This window comes from Delphinus delphis, chromosome 12 (genome assembly GCF_949987515.2).
Source record: "Delphinus delphis chromosome 12, mDelDel1.2, whole genome shotgun sequence".
NCBI lineage: Eukaryota > Metazoa > Chordata > Mammalia > Artiodactyla > Delphinidae > Delphinus > Delphinus delphis.
This window is the reverse complement of record NC_082694.2, coordinates 31,926,768-31,952,626: the sequence shown is the minus strand read 5'-3', so window position 1 is coordinate 31,952,626 and position 25,859 is coordinate 31,926,768. Positions and strand designations below refer to the sequence as shown.

The following is a 25,859-nucleotide window of genomic DNA, read 5'->3' as shown; positions in this document are numbered from 1 at the left end:
GACCCTCCTGAGCTCCGATCCAGGAAGAAGCTTTGGGGAGCAGGCAGCGCGTAACACAGGGTGTGCCAGCAGACAGTGAGCTGGGACACAGGAGGGTAGGTTGGAGGCCAAAGCCCGAGGAGCCAAGGCAGTTTGCACCAGTGCAGGAGGACAGAGCCAGGTTCTGGGCCACCAGGCTACATGGTGTGGGCTGTGGAACATTCCACATGCCTCCCGGCCCACGGCAAAGTCTTAGCACCCAAAGGGGCTTTTCATCTTGGGACTAGATGAAAATGCAAAAGGATTCATTTAGAGTAGCTGAACTAATTTCACGAATGAAGCAGATACTAAACAGGGCAGATGTGTATGTATTTCTACTACATACTCATATTCATTCAACAGGTAACACAGAGCCATCCTTACATGATTGTCAATTCCTCTTCACAAGGTAATTGATAGAAATTCCAATTCAAGATCATAAGGGGCAACCAGGCCCTGCTGTGGCCTCCATCCCTTTCGGACTTCACTCTGAAATACACTTGCACTATGTGACTCTCTGATCCACCCGGAGCCGTGTGGATGAACTTCCTTCCATCAGGTGGAGCGATTACAAACACGGTCTCAGTCTCTCATGCAGCTGCCTTATGTTTAGTCTTTCAAGTATAGATATTAAGCGAATTTTTTATAAATCTGGCATTAGAGTGTAATGATGAAGTGGAAGGGGACAAGGTTCTAAAATCAGACTGTGAAGGTTCAATTCCCAGTTTTGCAACATTAAAATTGAGGGCATATAAATATGTCCATAAGTGGTACAGGAAGGGTCTGGGTAAGTTACATACCTTCGCTGAGTCTCCTTGTTCCTTATTCAAAAAGGGGATAACAGTTCCTGCAACAAGACTGCTTTAACAAGGCTCGTTTAATTAAATGAGCTCATGCATAGGTAGCACTTTGCCTAGCGCCGGGAATGCAGATAGCACACAATAACAGTCGCTATCGTTAGTAAAATTAGTACAAAGACATCCATGAAAATGCAAGAGTTTCAGAAGGAGTGACCTTGTAAAATGTCATCCTAAAAGACTGGGAGGGACTGCAGGAGCCTTCCACCTGGGCCTTCGACCTCCAGTCTTCCCCTCAGGTCCATACTCTATGCACTGAAAGCATTTACTTCCCAAGAAACAAGTCCGATCACAGTCTCCCCAGGTTGAAGCCACTCAGGCTCAAGATAGAAGCCATGCCCCTCAGCTTGGGCTCCAACAGTGGGGACCCTGCCTCCTTGACCCCTACACCATGCACTTTGTGTTTGCTTTCTGTGCAGGAATGCCAAGCTCTCCTTCGCCCTGAGGGCGAGAATCCAGTGTCACCGCCTCACTGCTAGTTCCAGACACTTAGTTCTTAGTGCTTGCTGAGGGCAGTAACCTGCTGGTTGAACTTGTAGGCTGTGGAACCAAATGGCCCAACTCTGTTAAAACTTTAGTTTATTGAAATATAGTTGATTTACAATGTTAATTTCTGCTATACAGCAAAGTGATTCAGTTATACACATATATACATTCCTTTTCATATTCTTCTCCATTTATGGTTTATCACAGGATATTGGCTATAGTTCCCTGTGCTATACCGTAGTACCTTATTGTTTATCCATTCTCTGTATAATAGTTTGCATCTGCTAATCCTAAACTACCAATCCATCCCTCCCTCCCCCTTGGCAACCACACGTCTGTTCTCTGTCTGTGAGTCTGTTTCTGTTTTGTAGATAGGTTCATTTGTGCCATATTTTAGATTCCACATATAAGTGATATCATATGGTATCTGTCTTTCTCCGTCTGACTCACTTCGTTTAGTATGATAATCTCTAGGTCCATCCATGTTGCTGCAAATGTCATTATTTTATTCTTTATTATGGCTGAGTAGTATTCCATTGTATATATGTACCATATCTGCTTTATCCATTCATCTGTCAGTGGACATTTAGGTTGCTTTCATGTCTTACCAAATGGCCCAGTTTTAAATTCTGGTTTCTCCCTGTGACCTTGGGCAAGTTGCTTCTTCTGTCCTTGCCTCAGTATTTTTCTGTAAGATAGGAAAAATCAATATTATTGAATTCATAAGGTTGTTAATATTAAGTGAACTAACACATGGAAAGCATGTTAGTACATATTTAGAAAGGACAGTCCCTGGCACATAGTAAGTGTTCAATAAATACGAGCTATACTGATAACAAGTATTATTATCATCACTATCATTACTACTATTGCACCAGAATGTAAGCTTTAAGACTCAAGAGACTGTTTGCTTTTTTCACTGCCTGGCACATAAAAGGTGCTGCGTGAAACTCACAGATATAGAGAACAAACAAGTGGTTACCAGTGGCGGGCGGGAGGTTGGGGAGGGGCAACCGAGGGGTTGGGGGGCGAGAGGTTCAAACTGTTGGGTGTAAGATAGACAGACTCAAGGATGTGCTGTACAACACGGGGAATAGAGCTCACCATTTGTTATAACTGCAAATGGAAAGTAACCTTTAAAGTTGTATTAAAATTTTTTTAAATTTTTTAAATAAAATAAAAACTATCCAAAAATAAATTAATTAATTAAAGGTGCTGCGTGTACAGCTGTTGAATAACAACACACAGGCCCCTGAGTGTGGGTAACGGTTGATACATATTCCTCATCAGACCATGAGCACCTTGGTTCTGTGTGATCCATCCTTACCGCTGAGGTCTGCTCCATGGGTACCGGACGGACCCTCAGGAAACGTTTGCTGAATGAATCCATGAACGAACCTCCTCCGAGGTTGCATGCACATGTTACCTACTTGTAGGACATTAGCTTCATGTCTAAGTTCATCAGAGATTCATGCCTCTTGTCTGACGGTGACCCTTTTACACTGGGTGTTTGTATATAACGGTGCTGGAAGATCTTGAAAACCAGGCAGTGCGTTGGGGGGCTTTACTGGGGGCTGCATCCAGAGCAAGGGTCAGTCCCTCCAGGAGCGTCTGCCCCACTGCATTTCCACTCCCCCAGCGTCCCCACTGCACCTTGCCCCTGCTGAGCCCCACGCTGTCCTCCTTCGCTACGGAAGGGAGGGCTGGGACGAGGCAGACCAAGCCTGGTCAGAGAGGGGCGGGATGAAGCTTTGTCTGAATCCAGGAAATCTCCTTCCGGAGCTGAAGCCTCCCCTCTCCCCTTGTGGTCCCGGTCCTCCACCCTCCCCACTTCGCAGGAAAAGTCCTTCTTTTTCCAGAAGGAATTAAAATAATGTTCCCCACAATATATCAGCCTTTCTGCTTCAGTTCCTCTCTCTAGAGTGAAAGTAAAATCAGGAGAGGGGAGATTGCATATAATGGGAATAAATGCAGTCTGTAGTCTTTACTAAATTATAACCTTATACTGAAAGACCACTGTTTTATAAGCCTTGCAGTAACCAAACCACTTATTATTCCGACGGCAAACAGACTTATGATCTGAAATGGCCACCATGTTTGCTGGCCACGAGGAAACAAAGGGAGGATGAGTTACAGCTCAGCGTCTGACCTGATAGCTTCCATCCCACTTGTCCAGCCATGTCTGCTTACATCTTACAGCTCATTTTCCCCTCACATCAATGCAATGAGGCAGGTGAGGTTCAGCATCTCCATTTTATGGGCGTGGAACGTAGAGACTGAAAGATCAAGGGGGCTGTCCTTGACTAACAGTAAGTTTGGAGAACACATGGGATTTCTTTGTATCTTCGAGGAGAGCATCCGTCTGCCGTAGCTCATGCATAAACGTTGTGGGTCCAAGAGCGTCCTCTGGCTGCTGTGCCCTCTCCCCACCCACTGCCCAGCCCTGCACCTGCACTTGTGAGGTGCAGCTCCCTCGGGGACAATCTGGCATTCCCAAGCCTTGGCTTGGTGGGATCTGAGTGTTTAGTTCCCTGGCTTTTGGGTCAAAGACATTCCAGGGAGTAAAAGCTGCCTTTAAACAGCTTCCAGTAGCCCCCACTGAGCACTCAGAGTAGGGGTGAATCACGCCCCAGCTCTGCCATTAACCTGCTGTGTAGCCTCGGACGGGCCATCCAACCTCCCCCTCTGTAAATGGTTGGGGAGAGGGCAGCTTTGAAAGTCTGATCATGCTGTGAACAGTCTCCCCTGAAGACACATGCTCTGAAGGTCATGAGTGTTGTTTCGGGAGGGTCACACCTCCCATCCACTTGAGCCCATCTGTGTACCCCATAGGTCCACTGATCCTGGGTGAGAACCCCAGGGCCACGTGAGCCCTGATACCATAGGGAGGAGCCCCAAGTGCAGATTTTTAAAATACAACTTCAAGAGTTTACTTTCTCATTGTGCAATGTTCAACAAAGAAAAAGAAAGGCAAAGACAGATTTTTTTTTAATTACCATAAATCCACTACGAGCAAAATCACCATTACTATTTGAGTAAATAGCCCTCAGTCTCTCTCTCCCTCTTGGCAAACATAAGTCCACTCATCATATCAGGGCTGTTCTCTCAGGTCATTTAAATATTATGTGTAAATATAATGTCTACAGAGTAATTGGTGGTTCTACCATGTATTATTAACTATTCCTTAATTGTTAAACATTTAGGTTGCTTTCCTTTATCATCAGCATCTGTGCAAACATATCTGATTTGGGGGGGAGCTATATTGCCAGCTATATTCAGAAGGGGTACCTATGACAATTAATACCTGTGACAACTTGCCCCTCGCCCCCAGCTCTAAAGGTTGTACCCACTTGCACTCCCGGTAGCTGGGAAGAAGGGGTGGTGGCGGGGACTTAAATCTGCTCCCTTGAACCAGCAGCCCCAGAATACTGACACCGAGGGAGTGGGATCTCTGTTGATGAAAGTTAATCATCATGTCAGCCCACGGCAACTGTCTGTCTTGGGGACTGGCCTAGGCATGTTTGGAAGTGGGCATGATTTGTCTTGGGCGCCTGCTTCATTGGACCCGAGAGCAGCGTTGACTCAGTCACCACACCCCTCCCCTCCCAGGGTCAGCAGAAGCTGCCTCACCCTCTACTCCCTGGAATCCCTCTGCCCTTTATCACATCCCATCAGTGGGCTCTAGACTTTGCCTCTTGACTCTCTTACACGCACCTACGAGACACGGGCTCAGGCAAGCAGGCTGAGTTGAGAATTGTCCCAAGTCCAGCCCAAGGGGTGGCGGGAACAGCAGTTCCAGGGAGTGGGAGGCTGTCACCGGGCACAGGGTGATGGTCCGGAGGCAGATGGCGGTGGTAGGCCATCTCAGTGCCCAGCTGCAAAGGCAGCCATCTGCTCTGTCTCCTGCAGGATTGGTCCTTCAGGCTGTTGTTCCAAGAGAAGAATGGGGCCTCCCTGAAAAGACAAACCCACTTCTCATGAGAACTGACTACATAGAGTGTGTTGCCCAGAATGTTGGGCAGCACAGTTTACTTGGCAAACTGTGCTCTTCTCTGGGACTTAAATCTGCATACTGGGGATGGGAGTGCGGGGAGGGAGAGACCACAGGTATTGCCTTGCCCCCCAAGCTCACATGCTGGTTGCGCGCACAGCCGGCCCCACTGCTGACCGCCCTCTCTCTCGGCCCCGCAGTCCGATGGCTCCATCCTGGCGATCGCCCTGCTGATCCTGTTCCTGCTTCTGGCCCTGGCTCTCCTCTGGTGGTTCTGGCCCCTCTGCTGCACCGTGGTAAGTGCCCCAAGCTTCCCCCCCCGGCCTCAGACCTCAGGCGGCTCAAAGCAAAGAATGACACAGGTTAACAGGACCATGAGTAGGTAGAGGGCAACAAGAAACTGTGTAAATAATTAACAATAAGTCTAGCGTCTTTTGTACAATTTTTACAAAATTGGCAAATACTAACATGATCGGGCTTCCCTGGTGGCGCAGTGGTTGAGAGTCCGCCTGCCGATGCAGGGGACATGGGTTCGTGCTCCGTTCCGGGAGGATCCCACATGCCGTGGAGTGGCTGGGCCCGTGAGCCATGGCCGCTGAGCCTGTGTGTCCGGAGCCTGTGCTCCGCAATGGGAGAGGCCACAACAGTGAGAGGCCCGCGTACTGCAAAAAAAAAAAAAAAAAAAAGAGTGGCACCTACCTTTATTTTATTCTTTTAGCTACCATTTATAGGACACACCTATATGTGCCCAGCACAGGATCAGTAAGGATCTCCTCCCCATCACCATCACCTGGAGCCACCACATAGCTCTGGCCAGCATCCCCAAATAGTGCAGGGCCTGGGATAACCCGCCATCACCTGCCGTGCCCAAATGATATGTGCTTGTCTATCAGTTTCTATTCCCTGGCCCCCAAACCAGGAAAACACCAAACAAAGTAATATCCAAATGAAAAAAAAACATTAGCTCTTGCAAGTCTAGTTCTAGCACATGCCCTGACTTCATGCACAATCAGAGCATGCGCTGTAAAGGCAGGTGCGTTTGAAGCGAGCGCTGCTCCACTGCCACAGCTTCTTCCATTCCCTGCATCTCAGTTCTTCCATGGCAGGCCCAGCAGAGGAAAACAGATGGTGAGCATCTCCAGGCTAGAGCTTGTCTTCACTTTATCTCTGGAAATCCAGCATTTAGCATACAGTGCAAGGCGACTCAAATCTGTGTGTAGGACAGAAACTGAAGCCTCATAGAGCACTAGACTTGAACAAAAGGGAGAAATGGTTTCAAACAACACTTTAAAGAGATGATAAATGGATGAATGCAAAACTCAGTCAGGATGTGGATCCCTGTGGCAAGGATTCTGGAAAGAAAGAGGCTTTTGCACCAACAGAAGCCTCTGGTTTTGAGGGGAAAAGATGACTTGTAGCAGACAAGCATGTGTGGGTGGGAGGGACCCTGGTGGGAGGGACAGGTGCAAGTCTCAGGTCAATTAGTGTAATCCAGGCTGGAGTGATTTCACCAAGATTTTAAGCAGTCTTAAGCACAGCAGCCCCAGATTTAAATGTTTAAATACTTAAGGCTGCATAACCATGTTATTTTTAAGGTTAAAAAAAACACTGAGGCAGCCAGACTGCTTTCTATGGTGATTCAAAAGGAAGCATATCTTCAAGTCTGGAATTCTCGTGGGAAGAACACTTTCAGAGGGCTCTTAAAGAAGAGGGTGGCTGGGAGTGTTGGTGGTGGCAGCCTGAGGTGAACACTGGGGCTTCTGTTGTAGTAGGCATCACCCTTTGTTCACTTAGTCCCTTTGATTATTAAAAACAGTTACCTCTCGGTGGGGACAGCTAGGAACAATACAACAGCCAAGCAGTACTCCACCATTTACTGGTTGTGTGATCTTGGGCAAGTTACTTAACCTCTCTGTGCCCCAGTTTCCTCATTTATATGATGAGGACGATGAGAGCTCTGACCTCATAGGTAGATGGTGAAAATTAAAGGATTATCTATATATCTGCTTAAGATTGTTCCTTGTATTATTATTAATAATTACTATTATTAATATTTTAAAATATTTACTATAATAGGAATATATAACTGTACTGTATGGCATTCAATTTATATTAGTGAGAAATGTCTCTTTTTTCCAGTTTTATTGAAATAGAATTGACAGATAGCATTTTATAAGTTTATGGTATACAACTTAATGATTTGGTACGTGTATATATTGCAAAAAGTTTACCATAGTAAGTTAACATCCATCACCCCACATATTACACATTTTTCCTTGTGATAAGAACTTTTAAGATTACTTTCCTAGCAACTGTCAAATGTACAATACAGTATTCTGAACTGTAGTCATCCTGTTGTACATTATACACCCCGAGCTTTATCTTGTAACTGGAAGTTGTACATTTTGACTACCTTCACTCAATTCCTCCACCCCCAACCCTGTACCCCAGCCCCCACCTCTGGCAACCACAGATCTGATCTGTTTCTATGAAGTTGGTTCTTTTAGATTCCACATGTAAATGAAATCATACAGTATTTGTCTTTCTCTGCCTGACTTATTTCACTTAGCATAATGCCCTCAAGGTCCATCCATGCTGTCGCAAATGGAAGGATTTCCTTCTTTTTCATGGCTGAATACTATTCCATCGTATATGTATACCACATCTTCTTTACCCATTCGTCCTTCAATGTACACTTAAGTTGCTTACATGTCTTGGCTATTGTAAATAATGTTGCATTGAACATGAGGGTGTCTGTATCTCTTCAGGATAGTGGTTTTGTTTCCTTCAGATATATACCCAAAATTGGAATCGCTGTGTCATATGGTAGTTCTATTTCTCATTTTTTGAGGAACCTCCATACTGTTTTCCATAGTGGCTGCACCAATTTACATTCCCATGAACAGTGTACAAGGATTCCCACTAATACTTGTTATCTCTTGTCTTCTTGATGATAGCAATCTTAACAGGCATGCAGTGATATCTTATCGTGGTTTTAATTTCCAGGAAAATGTCTCTTATTTAATGCCGTTCATTATTGGAGGCAGGATCACACAAGGTCAGATTGCTTTGCAATATTCAGAATATTTTTCAGCGAATCTATCTGGCTAAGCCTATGTTGCTTTGGAAGACAGCAAAAATGTCTTAATGTGGCCTGATTTTGTAAGTCCTGAGGAATTTCTTTACAAGGGAAGATCTCAGAGACTGATTTTCCTGTTTATGAAGCATTTAAAAACTGCCCTTCCACATATTTCTGAAAGCTGTCTGGGGCTCTGATGCTTAGTGTGCTCCCCAAATTACTCGTTGATCGCTGGCTTCCTTTATGAGTGATGATGTTCTGAGGAGGACAGGGTAAATTCACGTGTTTTCTAAAGGGAGTATACAGGAAGGAGGGCAAACGTCATCTCCCCGCACCCCAGGATGCCGTATGCAGCAAGTTTCTCTCCCCCGCGTGACAGCACGCCCTCACCACAGTCTGGGACTAGCAGAGGGCATCCTTGTAAATGACGGTCCTGAAACCTCCCTGCCCTGTCTTGAGTGTGGGAAATACCCCATGGCCTGGTACCAAAGCCATATCTCCATGATGGGAAATAGCCAGAGAGCAGAAAGGGTCTGTAACATGAGGAGCCATGAGGTTTGCCTTCCTCCCGCTTCTGCACAGTTCTTCCGGGGAATAATATTCAAAATCTTTAACAATTTGCAAGGCCTCCATCCCAATTGAGCCAAACATTAACCCCTTAGTGGCTGGATATGGGGCGGGATGGGGGATGGTCCATGAAGTCCTGTAGGGTGGCAGGGGTACAAGGGCAGGCACTCAGGTCACTATTTACTAATCATAAAGAGCATTTTAACATGTAACGACCAGTACGGCCAGATCAGGCATAATAGACACTACGAGGCCAGCCTTCTGCAGCCGTCAGCATCCTCTTGCCTCCTGCTGGTCCTGGAAGAAGAAAGCTGAAGGCTGAGAGTGACTGGTGCTACCCATTGCATTTTGCCTTTCTGGAAGGACCCCATTCCCAGCTGGCTCTTATCTCCCACCTAGATGGAACCTGGGTTAACTTATTGCCCGCGTAGCAGAGAATAATCTATCAGTAATGACTGATGGAGAGAGAATTGGCCAGATCTTGGATCCAAAGTTTTCAGTGTTTCCCAATGTGGCCCTCAGTATCCCCAGGTAAATCTTTGCCTTCTAAGATTCCTAACTTTATTCACTGGCACTAAAAATATTCACATTGGAAGAGAGAGAGTCATCAGCCTATGTACCCTGTGCTTATTTGCATTTTCAAAAAGGGAATTCAGGGGCCAATATTTTACAAAAAAATAAATGAATAAATAAAACCCTGCCTCAGTTCCACAAAGGGCATTTCCAGAACGCTTTAAGTCATGCTATGGACACTCCATCCACTTATAAATTTGGTCCAATATTATTGAAATCTCTAAATTGAACTTTAAAAAAAGGAAGACTAGGAAATCTGCATGAGAAGAGGATCATGGGAAAAAAGAGTTGAAATGTACTGGATGAGTAAACGTATGAACATATGGAGGAAAAAAGTCCACAATGAATCAGTGGTATTAGAGGTAAATATTATCTAATACAGATCTAGAACATGCAGGTAACCCTGAGAGTCTACCATCATCCCAGCCAAGAGGCAGCACCCTGAAAGCCTGCAGTCTAACTAGGATGGTAGCTTTAGGTACACAGGCAAAGGCCATCACATCCTGCCTAAATTTCAGCAGGTCACCAGACACTGATAGATTCTGGTTAGCAATGGGGACTGGCTCCTTCAAATCAAAAATCTGGGGGAGAGGATAAATGCCTGCCTGGTGTCTTAACCTACGGATCCCATGCTGACGCTCTCATGAACACCCTCGATTACCTAACACGCAGCCCACTTGCCCTGCCCCATCCTTATACCGAGACAGAGCAATTGATAGTCTTCTCCTCTCCTACTCCATGATGATCCCTTCAGAAGAGAATTGCCCAAGCATGCTGTTGGGGCCACTGCTCATTTACGAGGCCTTCTCATTGCTTAGCAAACGCTCACCTCATCTTTGTGGAGCCCCAGACTCCACCCCCATGGTGTCTCTCCCAGACTGTTCCCGTTCTCCCGCAGATGACTGTCCTATCTCTGGCTCTTTCACTCTCAACAGACAGCCTACCCTTCTGCCTCAGTAAGAGGTGCAAGCTGTCCTGTGAGAAACCTTCCACTTCAAGTAGCACTTTCATGCGTGCTGCTCCAACATCCCTCCCCTCCCCGGATGCAGCCTGGCTGCATCTCTCACCACTCATGTCCTTCATTTTGTTCTCTCTCATTCGCCTCTGCCTGTGGTATCTTCATCCTTTTCTCTACACTGTCTTCCTCCCTGCTGCCTACTGGCCTCTTTCAACCTTTAAAAATGTCTCATACGTTATTCCTCCTTCAAGCCGCCCTCTTCCTTCTCCCTCCCTTTCATCTGCCAACTTCTCTGCAGAGCAGACTGTCCACAATTCCTTCCATTCACTCTTCGGCCCACTGCACCCTGGCCTCCATCAGCATCGTTGCTCTAGCCCATACATTGCAAGCCTGAACTCCCCAGCCAGGGATCTCTGCTCATTTTGCCTTCTTCTTTAGCTCTTTCAGCAATGGGCACTCTCTTCTTTCAACTCTCTCCTCTGCTGGCTGCTGCCGACTCTTCTAAATCTGTCTTCAGTTTTCCCCTGTCTCCTCCTGCTGCCACTCACCTCTTGTTCTCCAGGATTGTCTTCAACCTTCTCTGCACATTGTCCCTGGGCAATATCACTAATGCTCATGACTTCAGCTACAATGGATACGCTGAGGGCTACTTAATGTGTCCACCCATTGCTGGCCTCGGCTTCAGAAGACCAGGCCCACAGTATTGGTACCCAATGGGCATCTCAAATGTAGGCATCTCTCCCCATCGTGTCCCAGCTAAATTCATCATGTTTTCCCCAGAACTGCTCTTCATCGATAGATATGTCACCATCCTCTGAGCTGCCCAAACTCTAGACTGAAGAGTGATTGCCAAGGTCTCCTCTGTCTCTCCTAGTCTTCTCTCACTTCACAGGTGTCTGTAGAGCATCCTCTTCTCTCACACGCCATCTCATCTGATACATCCATCTGCACCCTTTACCCCAGCATAAGCACTCATTAGTTGCTTAATAAATAGTTGTGGAATGAATGGATGAATGAATGTCATTGCCTTAGTCTGAGGTTCTGCATCTCCCGCCTGAACTACTGCAATAACTTCCTAACTGCTCTTTTAGCCTTTCTCACTGTCACTAGGTTTTTTTCCCTTAAAAAAAGAAAACTAATCAGGTCATGATCCCACTCACTTCCATGCCCCAAATCCTCTTGACTGTCCAAGATCTCTAAAGTAGACTTCAAATTCCTTGACATGGCGTACGTAGACCCTCTCAACCCGGCCACACCCCACTTCTCCACCTCACCTCCCACCTACTCCTCCCTGTGCCCGGACCCCCTTGGCACCCTGTGCGGACTCCTTCATGGCACTGACCATGGCGTTGTAACTGATCGTTTGCTTGTCAATCTTCCCCGTAGACATATGCTATTGGAAGCCAGGGCTGTAGTTCCCCAGTGCATAACCATGCCTGGCTCAAGACAGACTGTTACTCAGTATATCTCAAAGCTCATTGAGGAGCTAAATGGAAGGAGGGCCATCTCCAGGCACACTCTATTCTTTGGGGTTCCTTGAACATACCTCATAGCTACTAATGATCTCTTTGCTTATATTGTTTCCGCTTGCTGAAATATTTTCATCTTCTTTATCTACTCTGCCAACAATTCCTCTTTCTTCAAAGCCCGGTTCGCTGATCACTCCGTCTCAGTAGCTTTCCTTTTTCCCACCTGGGGAGAATCAGCGCCAACCTCCCTTGGTTTTCATCGCACTTTTTCACACACCTATTAGCGAATTTTCTCATTCTGTCACAAGTGTTCATTCATATATATGTTCCTGTCACTATACAATGAACTCCTCCAGGGGACGGAGAAACTTGTCACAGAAAATCATCCCACAAAGAAGTACAGTGCCTACTATGTAATTCATATGTTTTCCAAACTAAACTAAAGGGGGGAAGGGGAATGGATACGAAAGGAACCCACAAACCGGTGGAACTGTAGGGCATGGTAGTTTCATGGGTGTTTGTATTATTATTATCAGGTTTCATAAATTACATGTATGTTACACACATTGTTTTATATGTATCAAATATTACATAACAAAAGACACTTGTATCAGCTTCTTAAATAAAATCCTAGAAATCTGCCCATTTTATTAGGGGGTTGATTGTATATCAGGAACCCTGAATCAAAAGATCTTGCCATATTTTGCCAGGTGAAAAAGTTTCTGGAGATTCGTTGCATAGCAAGGTGAACATACTTAACGTTACTGAACTGTACACTTAAAAATGGTTAAGATTAGGTTATGTGTTTCTTACCACAACTAGAGAGAAAATAAAAAGAGATCCTGCTGTAGAGTTGGAATTCTTCTGCAGCCCAGCTAATTAAACTACACTATTAAGGTGAAAGCAAACCATTATATTTCTGTTCAAATAACGGCAAATATTGGGAGAGGATCTTGTGCGTGCTTTGAGAATTTCTCCCGCGAGAAACAAAATGCGGTTCCCTTTTGTTTGGGTTTGTTTTTAAAGGCCTCGTAGGTATCTTATGAACAGTTTTTAAAGAATTATGTAAAGGATCATGTTTAATTCACTTTATTGAATTTCTAGGGTAGTTCAATGAATGACAAATTGCAAGGGACAAAAACTAATCAGGAACTTGACATGCCTTAAATTGAAATAAAAATAAATTCTTCAAATAATGCCCTCCACACCTTTAAGCATAGCATTTCATTTTCAGGGCCAGACAACCAAACCTAACATCACCAAAGGGATTCACTGAAGCATATTTAGTAGAAACCTGACAAGTACAAGCAGTTCCTTAGCCAGGCATCATGGGCCTAGACTCATCGTGCTTTCTGGATCCCTTTCCAGCCTCCACCCATTCCCATCTGGACACACCTCTCTCTGCAGCTGACAAGGTTGCTTCCCACTAGCATGCAGAGCCCTGCCATGGCCTGCCCTCGCCTCAGAGCTCTGCACCACACGCCAGTCTGTTCTCATCTCCACCTTGCCCTCGTGGCTTCCCTCATCCCTGCTGGGCTGGCCCTGCGACTTGCCTGGAAACCCACCCGCCACCATCCTCATGCCCCTATGTGAGCTGGAAAGAGGCAAGCTGTCATTAAAGACAATGGGGTTCCAATATGAGATCTGCCTCCATCAAAGGCAAATCTTTTAACCTTCATTTCCTCACATGAAAAATTAGAAAATTGGAACCATGCTGGCACTAAGGTAGCTTCCTTATATTCTTACCTCCTATAAGTGAATCTACTCCTCTCCTTCAACATTTCCTGGCCTGTGGTCCTTAAACCTGGTTACATATCAAAATATGATGCAAGTATCAGGGGCAGCATTTCCAGACGTTGTTCACCTAAACTTCTTTTGACCTGGAATCCTCCCTTGACCCTTACTCATTAACATACTGACATCTAGAAGGGCACTAGTCCTTCCCGAACACCTATTGACATCCCGATGTCTGGAAGGACACTAACATTCTGCCAAAGACCGTTTGGGAAACATAAGCCCAGAGAATGCTGAATTGGCTGAAAGTCAGATTCCTGGGTCCCTAGGTGTGGCCTCTTTACCGCCCTCCTCGAAGGGTGTCAATGCCAACAAGCTCAAACACACTGTGAACATCATCCCGTGCCCTTGTTCCTTGTGTGTCCTGCTCAGATCCCACGGGCACTGCCAGTGGCTGGAATCACCTTGCCCATAACCCAGGCAGACCAGATGCTCCTCTAAGCCTCAGGGAATCTGAATTCATGAATTTTTTTTAACTGTCTCAGTGTTTCGCAGTGACTCGTGCATCATCTAGTGAGGAATATGCATAGCTGCTCTTTGAAATTACCATGTACATCATTTAGGCCTTATCAACTAATGTTAAAATTCTTGCCACTACTCTCTCTTACGTATGAATTTGGCCTTTTAAATAATTCCAGTCTTAAGGGAGATAAGATGAGAGGCCAAAAATTATTTGGAATTTGAGTTCCAAATGTAAAAAACAAAAAAGTTGAGCTCATTTCTTTGAAAATTTCTTGTACTACATTCTAGATCAACACCCTTGGCACTAGACTTTACTAAACTTTTACAGTATAAAATTACTGGATTCAAGCAGTACTTGGCCAGCTCTAATCAACTGTGAGGTTTCTATTACATTTATACTGTTTGTATAGTAAGTTTCATTTATCTGTCATCAGCTAGTATTTCATGTTTCCTGGACATTTTCCACATTGCATTGCCTAGTTTCCCTTGGTGTCTTGATTTTAATTAAAAGGATATTTATTATAAGGTCAGGGAATCAGAATGGAAGCCTAAATTGTAAAAGCATGAGAGCAAGCATCCCCTTCCATCCATGAAATTAAAGCCTTTTGTTAGGTGGCTTTTCAGATCTCATTGGCATTTCTTCTATACACAGCTTTCTTCTGATGCCTTCTCCTCACACAGAACCTATGAGGCCAGGGAGGTAGCAAAGGAGTTGGAATTAAGATATCAGCCCAGAAGTCTCAGGATATGCGATGTTTTAAATCAAAGGCTCCAAATACAACATTTAGGCATACGACAACATTTAGGCATCTAAATACAACATTTATTTGAGTTACCCCTCTGAGCATGCAAGAGGTAATCATTTGGGAAAAATCAATTACTCCTGGCTGGTGATACACTGGACTTCCTAGCAAAATAAAAACAAAAAATTTCCTGGAAAAAAAATGTAATAAAAGTTGTTTTAAATGCATAGCCAGGCTCACAAGAAAATAGACATCTCCAGGGACAAAATAAAAAAGGTTCTGGAAATCAGACGGTTAGCTGACCCTAAAGCGGTGGTAATTTTCCAATCTCAATAACCTAGACATTTGGTTTCAGAGCCTTACATAGGTCCATAAAAGTTTGGGAGTCAGAATTGAGTCTTCTGCTACAGCTGAGACCTTAAGTAAAAGGATGAGCTATGAGGTGTGTGTGTGTGTGTGTGTGTGTGTGTGTCCCTAAGAATTCAGAACCACAACCTCTCAGTTTTAGAGTTCAAATGTTTATTACTTGGGGTTCTGTAAATTACAAACTAAGAGAACGGGATCACAGTTTGGAAGTGTTTAGGAATCTGCAAAAGGAAACTCTCTGGCAGGTTGATCCCTTAGCTCAGTCTTCATAAGATTCCCATAGGTAAATGCAAACTTCACATGAGCTCACAATCGAAAATTACCAAAAACCCAAGAAATATTATTACTCAGACTCCTTGGGGTTTTACTACGCATGGAAAGCACAGAAGACCAGAAATCAGTTGAGGAATCAGGCCCTGTCATTGCTCTTTCCTTTGCTCTCTACAAAGTGAACAGTGGTTGAGTAGCAGATACATCAAAAGTCCTCTAAGTACCATTATTTCTCCCATAACATGAAGGGTATTCCTAAAAATATCACTTCATATGGAATTTTAGCCCTATGGAAATAACAGGACTGGGGGGGGATATAGGTTCAGAACAGAACATTCAAAACTGTGCAACGTTATAAAATAATACACTTTTAAAAATTAATAAGAAACTGAAAATTTCCACCATTTTAAGCATCTTCAATTCTTGAAGTAATGCTACAGTATAAATAGCACTATGTCTCAATCTTTAAAAAATAAACACATGAAGTTTTGTGATGAGTTTGAGTATGATGTAGCCCCATGCCTTTGAGTTAACGGGACAGAAGGAAGGACATTCTTAGGATGAAGTGTCACAACAACAGAGGTGGATGACTGTGACTCATTGTCTTCTTACCCCTTCTGTGCTGGCTTAAAATAGAAATGCAGCTTTTGTTGTCTTGCCAGGGTCCTCTTTTCATAACAACGACAACAAAAAAAGCTGTTTGTGTGGTTCCAAATAAGACCAAATGCCACAAAAGTGTTATTCTGCTGCTCTCAGCATGATAGCCTTTTCTTCAATCCATGACACATGTTTCTAATCCCCTTTAAAGCAGATGAAGGGCCCCATGCCTTCCATTCTCCTTTCTTTGGGTTCCTCAGTGTGGTCTCCAATGAAGCTCAACGTGGGTTCCTTTACTCCCTTTGCTCTCAGGGTGTCCCACGAATCTCATCTCTTCATGAGCATCTCATGCACAAGCTTAAGGCTTTCCTCCTTCCCTGAATCCTTGGATTCTTATAACCAGGACATACACTCGTGTTGAGGATGCTTTAAATGCTTTCATGAAGAAAGGTACACAGGCTCACAAGTGCGATATATTGATTTAATTGCACTGCACAAGGGTAAACAGAACTAAGAAAACAGATGAGGTGTGTGTGAGTTTTGTGTGTTTCTTCCAGGTCACTCCTGACAGCTGAGCAGCATCTTCACATTCACCTGATAGTACTTGGTGGCACCCAATATAATCAGCCAGCTCACACTTTTAAATGGTTAATGTTATGTTATGTGAACTTTACCACAACCAAAAAAATCTAAAACACATACAGGCATACTTCAGAAGTATTGCAGGTTCCATTCCAGACCACCACAGTAAAGCAAGTCACATGAATTTTTTCGGTTTCCCAGTGCATATTAAGGTTACATAGTCTATTGAGTATGCAATAGCATTATGCCTAAAAAAAAATTTACATACCTTAATTTTAAAAATAGTTTATTGCTGGGCTTCCCTGGTGGCGCAGTGGTTGAGAGTCAGCCTGCCGATGCAGGGGACGCAGGTTCGTGCCCCGGTCCGGGAGGATTCCACATGCCGTGGAGCGGCTGGGCCCATGAGCCATGGCCGCTGGGCCTGCGCGTCTGGAGCCTGTGCTCCGCAACGGGAGAGGCCACAACAGTGAGAGGCCCGCCAAAAAAAAAAAAAAAAAAAAAAAATAGTTTATTGCTAAAATATGCTTAATCACCTGCACCTTCAATGAGTCATAATCTTTTTTTTTAATTTTGAATTTTATTTTATTTTTTTATAGAGCAGGTTCTTATTAGTCATCAGTTTTATACACATCAGCGTATATATGTCAATCCCAATCGCCTAATTCATCACACTACCACCACCACCACCCCACCGCTTTCCCCCCTTGGTGTCCATACGTTTGTTCTCTACATCTGTGTCTCAATTTTTGCCCTGCAAACTGGTTCATCTGTACCGTTTTTCTCGATTCCACGTATATGCATTAATATACGCTATTTGTTTTTCTCTTTCTAACATACTTCACTCTGTATGACAGTCTCTAGATCCATCCACGTCTCAACAAATGACCCAATTCCATTCCTTTTTATGGCTGAGTAATATTCCATTGTATATATGTACCACATCTTCTTTATCTATTCATCTGTCGATGGGCATTTAGGTTGCTTCCATGACCTGGCTATTGTAAATAGTGCTGCAATGAACACTGGGGTGCATGTGTCTTTTTGAATTATGGTTTTCTCTGGGTATATGCCCAGTAGTGGGATTGCTGGATCACATGGTAATTCTATTTTTAGTTTTTTAAGGAACCTCCATACTCTTCTCCATAGTGGCTGTATCAATGTACATTCCCACCAACAGTGCAAGAGGGTTCCCTTTTCTCCACACCCTCTCCAGCATTCGTTGTTTGTAGATTTTCTGATGATGCCCATTCTAACTGGTGTGAGGTGATACCTCATTGTAATTTCGATTTGCATTTCTCTAATAATTAGTGATGTTGAGCAGCTTTTCATGTGCTTCTTGGCCACCTGTATGTCTCCTTTGGAGAAATGTCTATTTAGGTCTTCTGCCCATTTTTGGACTGGGTTGTTTGTTTCTTTAATATTGAGCTGCATGAGCTGTTTATATTTTTTGGAGATTAATCCTTTGTGCATCGATTCGTTTGCAAATATTTTCTCCCATTCTGAGGGTTGTCTTTTTGTCTTGTTTATGGTTTCCTTTGCTGTGCAAAAGCTTTGAAGTTTCATTCAGTCCCATTTGTTTATTTTTGTTTTTATTTGCATTACTCTAGGAGGTGGATCAAAAAACATCTTGCTGTGATTTGTGTGAAAGAGTGTTCTTTCTACGTTTTCCTCTAAGAGTTTTACCGTGTCCGGTCTTACATTTAGGTCTCTAGTCCATTTTGAGTTTATTTTTGTGTATGGTGTTAGGGAATGTTCTAATTTCATTCTTTTTCATGTAGCTGTCCAGTTTTCCCAGCATCACTTATTGAAAAGACTGTCTTTTCTCCATTGTATATCCTTGCCTCCTTTGTCGTAAACTAGTTGGCCATAGGTGCATGGGTTTATCTCTGGGCTTTCTATCTTGTTCCATTGATCTATGTTTCTGTTTTTGTGCCAGTATCATATTGTCTTGATTACTGTAGGTTTGTAGTATAGTCTGAAGTCAGGGAGTCTGATTCCTCCAGCTCCATTTCTTTCCCTCAATACTGCTTTGGCTATTCAGGGTCTTTTGTGTCTCCATACAAATTTTAAGATTTTTTGTTCTAGTTCTGAAAAAATGCCATTGGTAATTTGATAGGGATTGCATTGAATCTGTAGATTGCTTTGGGTAGTATAGTCATTTTCACAATATTGATTCTTCCAATCCAAGAACATGGTATATCTCTCCATCTATTTGTATCATCTTTAATTTCTTTCATCAGTGTCTTATAGTTTTCTGCATATAGGTCTTTTGTCTTCCTAGGTACGTTTATTCCTAGGTATTTTATTCTTTTTGTTGCAGTGGTAAATGGGAGTGTTTCCTTAATTTCTCTTTCAGATATTTCATCATTAGTGTATAGGAATGCAAGAGATTTCTGTGCATTAATTTTGTATCCTGCAACTTTACCAAATTCATTGATTAGCTCTAGCAGTTTTCTGGTGGCATCTTGCATATTCTCTATGTATAGTATCAAGTCATCTGCAAACAGTGACAGTTTTACTTCTTTTCCAATTTGTATTCCTTTTATTTCTTTTTCTTCTCTGATTGCCATGGCTAGGACTTCCAAAACTATGTTGAATAATAGTGGTGAGAGTGCCCATCCTGGTCTTGTTCCTGATCTTAGAGGAAATGCTTTCAGTTTTTCACCATTGAGAGTGACGTTTGTTATGGGTTTGTCGTATATGGCCTTTATTATGTTGAGGTAGGTTCCCTCTATGCCCACTTTCTGGAGAGCCTTTATCATAAATGGGTGTTGAATTTTGTCAAAAGCTTTTTCTGCATCTATTGAGATGACCATATGGTTTTTATTCTTCAATTTCTTAATACGGTGTATCACATGGATTGATTTGCATATATTGAAGAATCCTTGCATCCCTGGGATAAATCCCACTTGATCATGGTGTACGATCCTTTTAATGTGTTGTTGGATCCTGTTTGCTAGTATTTTGTTGAGGATTTTGTGTGTGTGTGTGTGGTACGCGGGCCTCTCACTGTTGTGGCCTCTCCCACTGCGGAGCACAGGCTCCAGATGCGCAGGCTCAGCGGCCATGGCTCATGGGCCCAGCCACTCCGCGGCATGTGGGATCTTCCCGGACTGGGGCACAAACCCGTTGGGGCACAAGTCCGCTGCATCGGCAGGCGGACTCTCAACCACTGCGCCACCAGGGAAGGCCTGCTGAGGAGTTTTGCATCTATGTTCATCAGTGATAATGGTCTGTAATTTTCTTTTTTTTTAGTATCTTTGTCTGGTTTTGGTAGCAGGGTGATGGTGGCCTCACAGAATGAGTTTGGGAGTGTTCCTTCCTCTACAAATTTTTGGAAGAGTTTGAGAAGAATGGGTGTTAGCTCTTCTCTAAATGTTTGATAGAATTCGCCTGTGCAGCCATCTGCTCCTGGGCTTTTGTTTGTTGGAAAGTTTTTAATCACAGTTTCAATTTCAGTGCTTGTGATTGGTCTGTTCATATTTTCTATTTCTCCCTGATTCCGTCTTGGCAGGTTGTGCATTTCTAAGAATTTGTCCATTTCTTCCAGGTTGTCCATTTTATTGGCATAGAGTTGCTTGTAGTAGTCTCTTAGGATGCTTTGTATTTCTGCAATATCTGTTTTAACTTCTCCTTTTTCATTTCTAATTTTACTGATCTGAGTCCTCTCCCTCTTTTTCTTGATGAGTCTGGCTAATGGTTTATCAGTTTTGTTTATCTTCTCAAAGAACCATCTTTTAGTTTTATTGATCTTTGTTATTGTTTCTATTTCATTTATTTCTTCTCTGATCTTTATGATTTCTTTCCTTCTGCTAACTTTGGGTTTTGTTTGTTCTTCTTTCTCTAGTTCCTTTAGGTGTAATGTGAGATTGTTTATTTGAGGTTTTTCTTATTTCTTGAGGTAGGCTTGTATAGCTATAGAATTCCCTCTTAGAACTGCTTTTGCTGCCTCCCATAAGTTTTGGATCATCGTGTTTTCATTGTCATCTGTCTCTAGGTATTTTTTGATTTCTTCAGTGATCTCTTGGTTATTTAGTAATGTATCATTTAGCCTCCCTGTGTTTGTGTTTTTTACGTTTTTTTCCCTGTTAATCATTTCTAATCTCATAGTGTTGTGGTCAGAAAAGATGCTTGATATGATTTCAATTTTCTTAAATTTACTGAGGCTTGATTTGTGATCCAAGGTGTGATCTATCCTGGAGAATGTTCCATGCGCACTTGAGAAGAAAGTGCAATCTGCTGTTTTTGGTTGGAATGTCCTATAAATATCAATTAAATCTATCTGGTCTATTGTGCCATTTAAAGCTTCTGTTTTCTTATTTATTTACTCATAATCTTTTTATAATAGTAACATCAAAGATCACTGATTGCAGATCACCATAGCAAACATAATAATAATGAAAAATTTTGAAATATTGAGAGAATTACCTAAATGTGACACAGAGACATGAAGTGAGCAAATGCTGTTGGAAAAATGGCACCAAAATACTTGCTCAACACAGTGTTGCCACAAAGCTTCAATTTGTAAAAAACAAAATATCTTCAGCGCACAATAAAGCAAAGTCTGCCTGTATAGTACCTTCTCCTTTACTTCATGAAAAATCACACTTTGAGCTAATACAATTTCATAGTTGATTGATTTTATTGCTCAGTGTCCTTATCACATATGAATAAATTCACATATTACATACCTATATTGTAACAAAAGAAACTGTACATGTCGTTTTCAAATTTTCAGGAAGCCTTCTTGGAAATTTAATTGGGGACACAAAGCTGATTCGTGAACCACAAGGCAAGGGAATTTACTTGAAGGCTGGGGTTAGGGGATAAAATGGGATATAGATGGTGTCAATAAAGTACCATAATTAACCATGAGTCCAACCCATAACTCTAATGAGATCCTTATGGTGCATACATGTGTCACAATCCACTCATGGCAGTTGGAACTGTTAGCATATTAATTACTGAAGAAACATTTATATGGAGAGTTGAGAAACCAGATTTGCATCTTGTATCACTCAAGGGCTTATTTGACAGGCAAAGAGTTTAGAATAATCAGAAATGCTTTCTTTACCTTTTCCTTTATAATGCATACTCATTCATTCCAGAAATAGTGACTAAGCCGCAAGCACGGACTATGTGTCAGGATATTAAAACTGAGCCAAGTATGCCCATGTCTTCTAGAAGCTTAGAGTCCAGTTCTTCTTGCAGAAGAAAGAGATGCAAATACAGTGCAGTCAGTTCATTGCCAATGGTGCAGTGAAAGATAAGAACCGTGTCCCTAACGCCCAGGCAATCATCTGCCTGGGATTGCTTCAGGGCTGGATCCAAGAATGCAGGCCATGCCAGCTCTGCACACAGATGAGCACGAATGCTTTTCAGAGGAAGCAAGAGAGTTTCCTCCAGAGACAGTACTCTGTCTTCCCCTAGGTGGGACCCATAAGAAACGAAGACCCCACAGTCCCTGACAATAGAGCAGGGACACAATAACTTTTAGACTCAAACATTTTCTAATCAGCCATAGGCAGCTCTCAACAGAACAGTCATAGGAATGTCTGACTTGAAGCAAAACACACCCCCATATATCCACTTGAGGTGTAGCATTGTTAAAAACAGGCTACTTCATAGTTCTCAAAGTGTGGTCCACGGACCAGCAGTATAAGCATCATTTGGGAGCTTGTTAGAAATGCAAAGATCCCACTCCAGACCTACTGATAATAAACTCAGGGATGCAGCCCAGAAGTCTGTGTTTTAAGAAGCCTTGCAGGCTACTCTGGTACTCGATAATGTTTAGAGCTATTCACCTAATTCAAACTAGAGGACAAATGCTTAATTTTGTTAATAGAGTAGTTATCTTAAGCCATTCTCATGGACTTTGTCTGGACAGCAGAACTGGCTATGTGTCATGGAAGTGTCTCCTTTGCAACAAGAGAACCACACCTTCGGTACAAAGGAGGTTGCAGGAGATGCTCCTCATCCAGTTCAAGCAAGAAGGACACTGAGACACTGAAGACAATCTAAGAAGAAAGGGGACCCAAAAAGAAGTCCTCTTCTCATGCCATAAGAAGATAAGCAGGAGAAACGGAATGTTGTGATGGTGGAGCCATAGCAGGGGCCCATGGGGGACTAGCCAAGCCTGGCATCCCCCTGCTCCTTGTGCACCACACTGACCACACTCACTCTATTAAATGGAATGAGCCAGTGTGGCTACCCTGAGAGAAGGAAGAGGGGCCGGTGTCAAAAACCAGGTAGAGGACTTCCCTGGTGGTGCAGTGGTTGAGAGTCCGCCTGCCGATGCAGGGGACACGGGTTCGTGCCCCGGGCTGGGAAGATCCCACGTGCCGCGGAGCGGCTGGGCACGTGAGCCATGGCCGCTGAGCCTGCGCGTCCGGAGCCTGTGCTCCGCAACGGGAGAGGCCACAGCAGTGAGAGGCCCGCGTACAGCAAAAAAAAAAAAAAGGTAGATTGCATTCTGCATTCCATTACACAGTACTATAGCAGTAGAGATGTAAGGGCAACAAAGTGCAAGGATCCAACATAAATTAGGAGCAAATCTTGAACACTTCTGGAGGGGAAAAAAACAAGCAAAATAAACTCACCAGGTGCTTTATTTCACCTTAACATTTTATAAAATAAATTTTAAGAGAGAGATTTACAGAGACCTAAACAGTTGAACTTGACATAAAACACAGTAAAGTTCCCAGATGTCAAAAAGGACCTGGGCATATGTGATCTTTCTACTGTCATCATCCCATGCTAACTATATCTCCACATTTTCTATCATTTCATTTCCAACAGCCAAACTAAGAGGTGTACCTAAAAAGCTGAATTTGTTTCGACTCAATGAGAAGTTGCCAGTAAGATTTCAATTTAATAAGATTCCACCTGGTCTTTTCAAGCTTTCTTTCCTTGACCCGTACGACAGATTTTGTCAAATCTGGCCACCTCTGCATCTACCTAAACAAACATGGACTAAATCAGAGTTAAAGTCACTGATAAGGGAGAAGAGGCACATCTCCCAATTCACAACAGAGTTTCAAGACATTCTCAGGTAGCAAAGAAACACTAATAGAATTCAGAAGCTCTCTATCCCATCTCATTTTTCTTATGCGCTTTCACTTCACCAGTCCAACCATTAATGCAGAAGGGACTCTAGGGCAGCTATCCCAAGAAGGCATCTGGTCACTTTCTACTCATCCCAAATATCCAACCTGAAAATGATAGTAAGTAGAGATGTGATGTTGACCTCTGGAGGAGAAATATGAAAAAATGTCCCCAGAGTTATCCGTGGTACTGCCATTCAGTTCTGCCATGTTATGCTTACAAATATGTTTGTTGAGGGATTTTCCTCTTAAACATTTCATTAAGGGTCTCTTCAACTTTATCCATCTTCTGTTTGTCCCTCCTAACGAGGAAGGAGCTGACAAGTCCACCCACAACCAAGAGGAAGCTCCCAGAACCTTCTAAGAAGGGAAGTAGCTCAAATCCGACCTAAGCTTTGTAGTGTTCAGTTGCTTCTAGCTTGCATTCTTGTTGGCAATAAAGACCATCTAATCACACTAGTTGGAAGCCAAGAATTATGCAATTAACTTTTAATTACATTTAAAAATGCTACAGAAAACACTGGGTTATGTGAGACCCCATAAAGGGGACCTTGCTTGTTCTGTGAGGTCCTGGGCGACTTCTCAGGGGAGGTGATCTAGCCGATGAATACGTGTTAACTGGGGTACATGCAGGTGTGCAGACAAAGCAGGGAGGTTAGCAAGCAATTAGGCAGAAGACGCTACAAGTGTAAAGCAGCAGGGTGTGTGGAAGGGACAGGAAGGTGACAGGAGGCTGAAGTGCAGAAAGTGAAGGGGAGAGAGGTGGAGAGGGGTGAAGTGGAGAGGTGGGGGGCCACGCCTGCACGTCATGCAGGCCTTTTGGGGGCTGAGGCAATTTGCATTTTCTCCTGTGAGGCTGCAGTGGTGCTGTAGGCTCAAGACCAATGCAAGTTGTTGCCCAATTGCTCCTCCAGGCCACCTGGGCTCGGGCCCTGGCGGGGCGGTGGGGGGAGTGGGGAGGGCTGACTGTCCCTGTGCTCAGAGCACTCCATTGGGTGGCCCAGGCACTGGTCTTGGCATGAGAGTTTGTCTCACTCACAGACAGCCCATCCAGCCTGCCCAGATCGCACTTTGAGACGCTCTCCTGCCATTCCCTGGGCAAGTTGCACCTGCCCCCAGGAGCAGACTGGGAAGGAGGGGGCAGGGACTGGAAGCAATAGGAAGACTTCTTCCTCATTCCCGCTGAATAGAGCCAGACACCCGTCCGATAAGGCCAGATTGGAAGTGCCTAAATTTCGTCTACCTGAACATGGTGGCATGTTTCCAGAAGCTCAGGTGCCCAGTTTACAAGTATGTCAGCCTGGCATCTAGATGATGAATTAGTCCGCCTTTGATTAATACTTAATAAATCATTTGTTTTGCTTTGTCTTTGGGGTTCCCCTTGGGACACTGTTGGATGCAGAAGTCGATAAATACCCGATAAGACACGTTGGCCATCAACCCACAGACGGGTTGGTCTGAGTGGTGGCTGCCTGGCCGATGTCAGCACTTCCTGGCTGGTGTCATGTGCTTACACGTATGTGGTGAAGCAGACTCCTACTGACCCCCCCTGAAGACCCTGGCCACTGTCAGGCCCTCTGGCCACCATCTGAGCGCCAGCCTCCTGTCTCACCCTTTTTATGAAGCTCTGGCTTCTAGGCTACACCATCTGGAAACCACCATACATAGTATATACTGAATTTTCATTTGGTATATGTGGAGGGAGGGCAAGTTAAGTGAAACCTTTGTTAAAGATTTAATAAAAGCAAAAGACAGTGACGACAAGAAAGGGAAAGGGGAATAATAATAGTATTCACCATCTATTGAGCACCCGCTCTGTTCCAGATGTTTTGCAAACATTATTGCTCATCGTGACTCAGTGCCTGCAAGGTTAGTGTTATTGCTCCCATTTAGCAGATGAAGTGGAGCTCAAGGAGGTTCAGGGACTTGGCGGATCGTCACAGT

At 43.7% G+C, this 25,859-nt stretch overlaps 1 protein-coding gene and 1 long non-coding RNA gene across 3 annotated transcripts in view; one reads left to right on the top strand and one right to left on the bottom strand.

Moving 5' to 3' along the window:
- Positions 1-25,859, top strand: part of ANTXR1 (ANTXR cell adhesion molecule 1) — a 242,800-nt gene that overhangs the window by 137,601 nt on the left and 79,340 nt on the right. Inside the window, exon 13 of the mRNA XM_060026455.1 lies at positions 5,553-5,648. Coding sequence (XP_059882438.1) covers positions 5,553-5,648 — 96 coding nt within the window. The remainder of the gene's footprint in view (positions 1-5,552; positions 5,649-25,859) is intronic.
- On the bottom strand, positions 1,447-17,297 carry LOC132434834 (uncharacterized). 2 transcript variants are annotated; one of them, XR_009521430.1, is made up of 5 exons: positions 17,081-17,297; positions 5,821-6,014; positions 5,494-5,692; positions 5,076-5,315; positions 1,447-2,049 (listed from the first exon to the last, which is right to left on the bottom strand). It is a non-coding gene; the product is annotated as an uncharacterized lncRNA (long non-coding RNA). The 2 variants fall into 2 exon arrangements; XR_009521431.1 differs by lacking the exon at positions 5,821-6,014.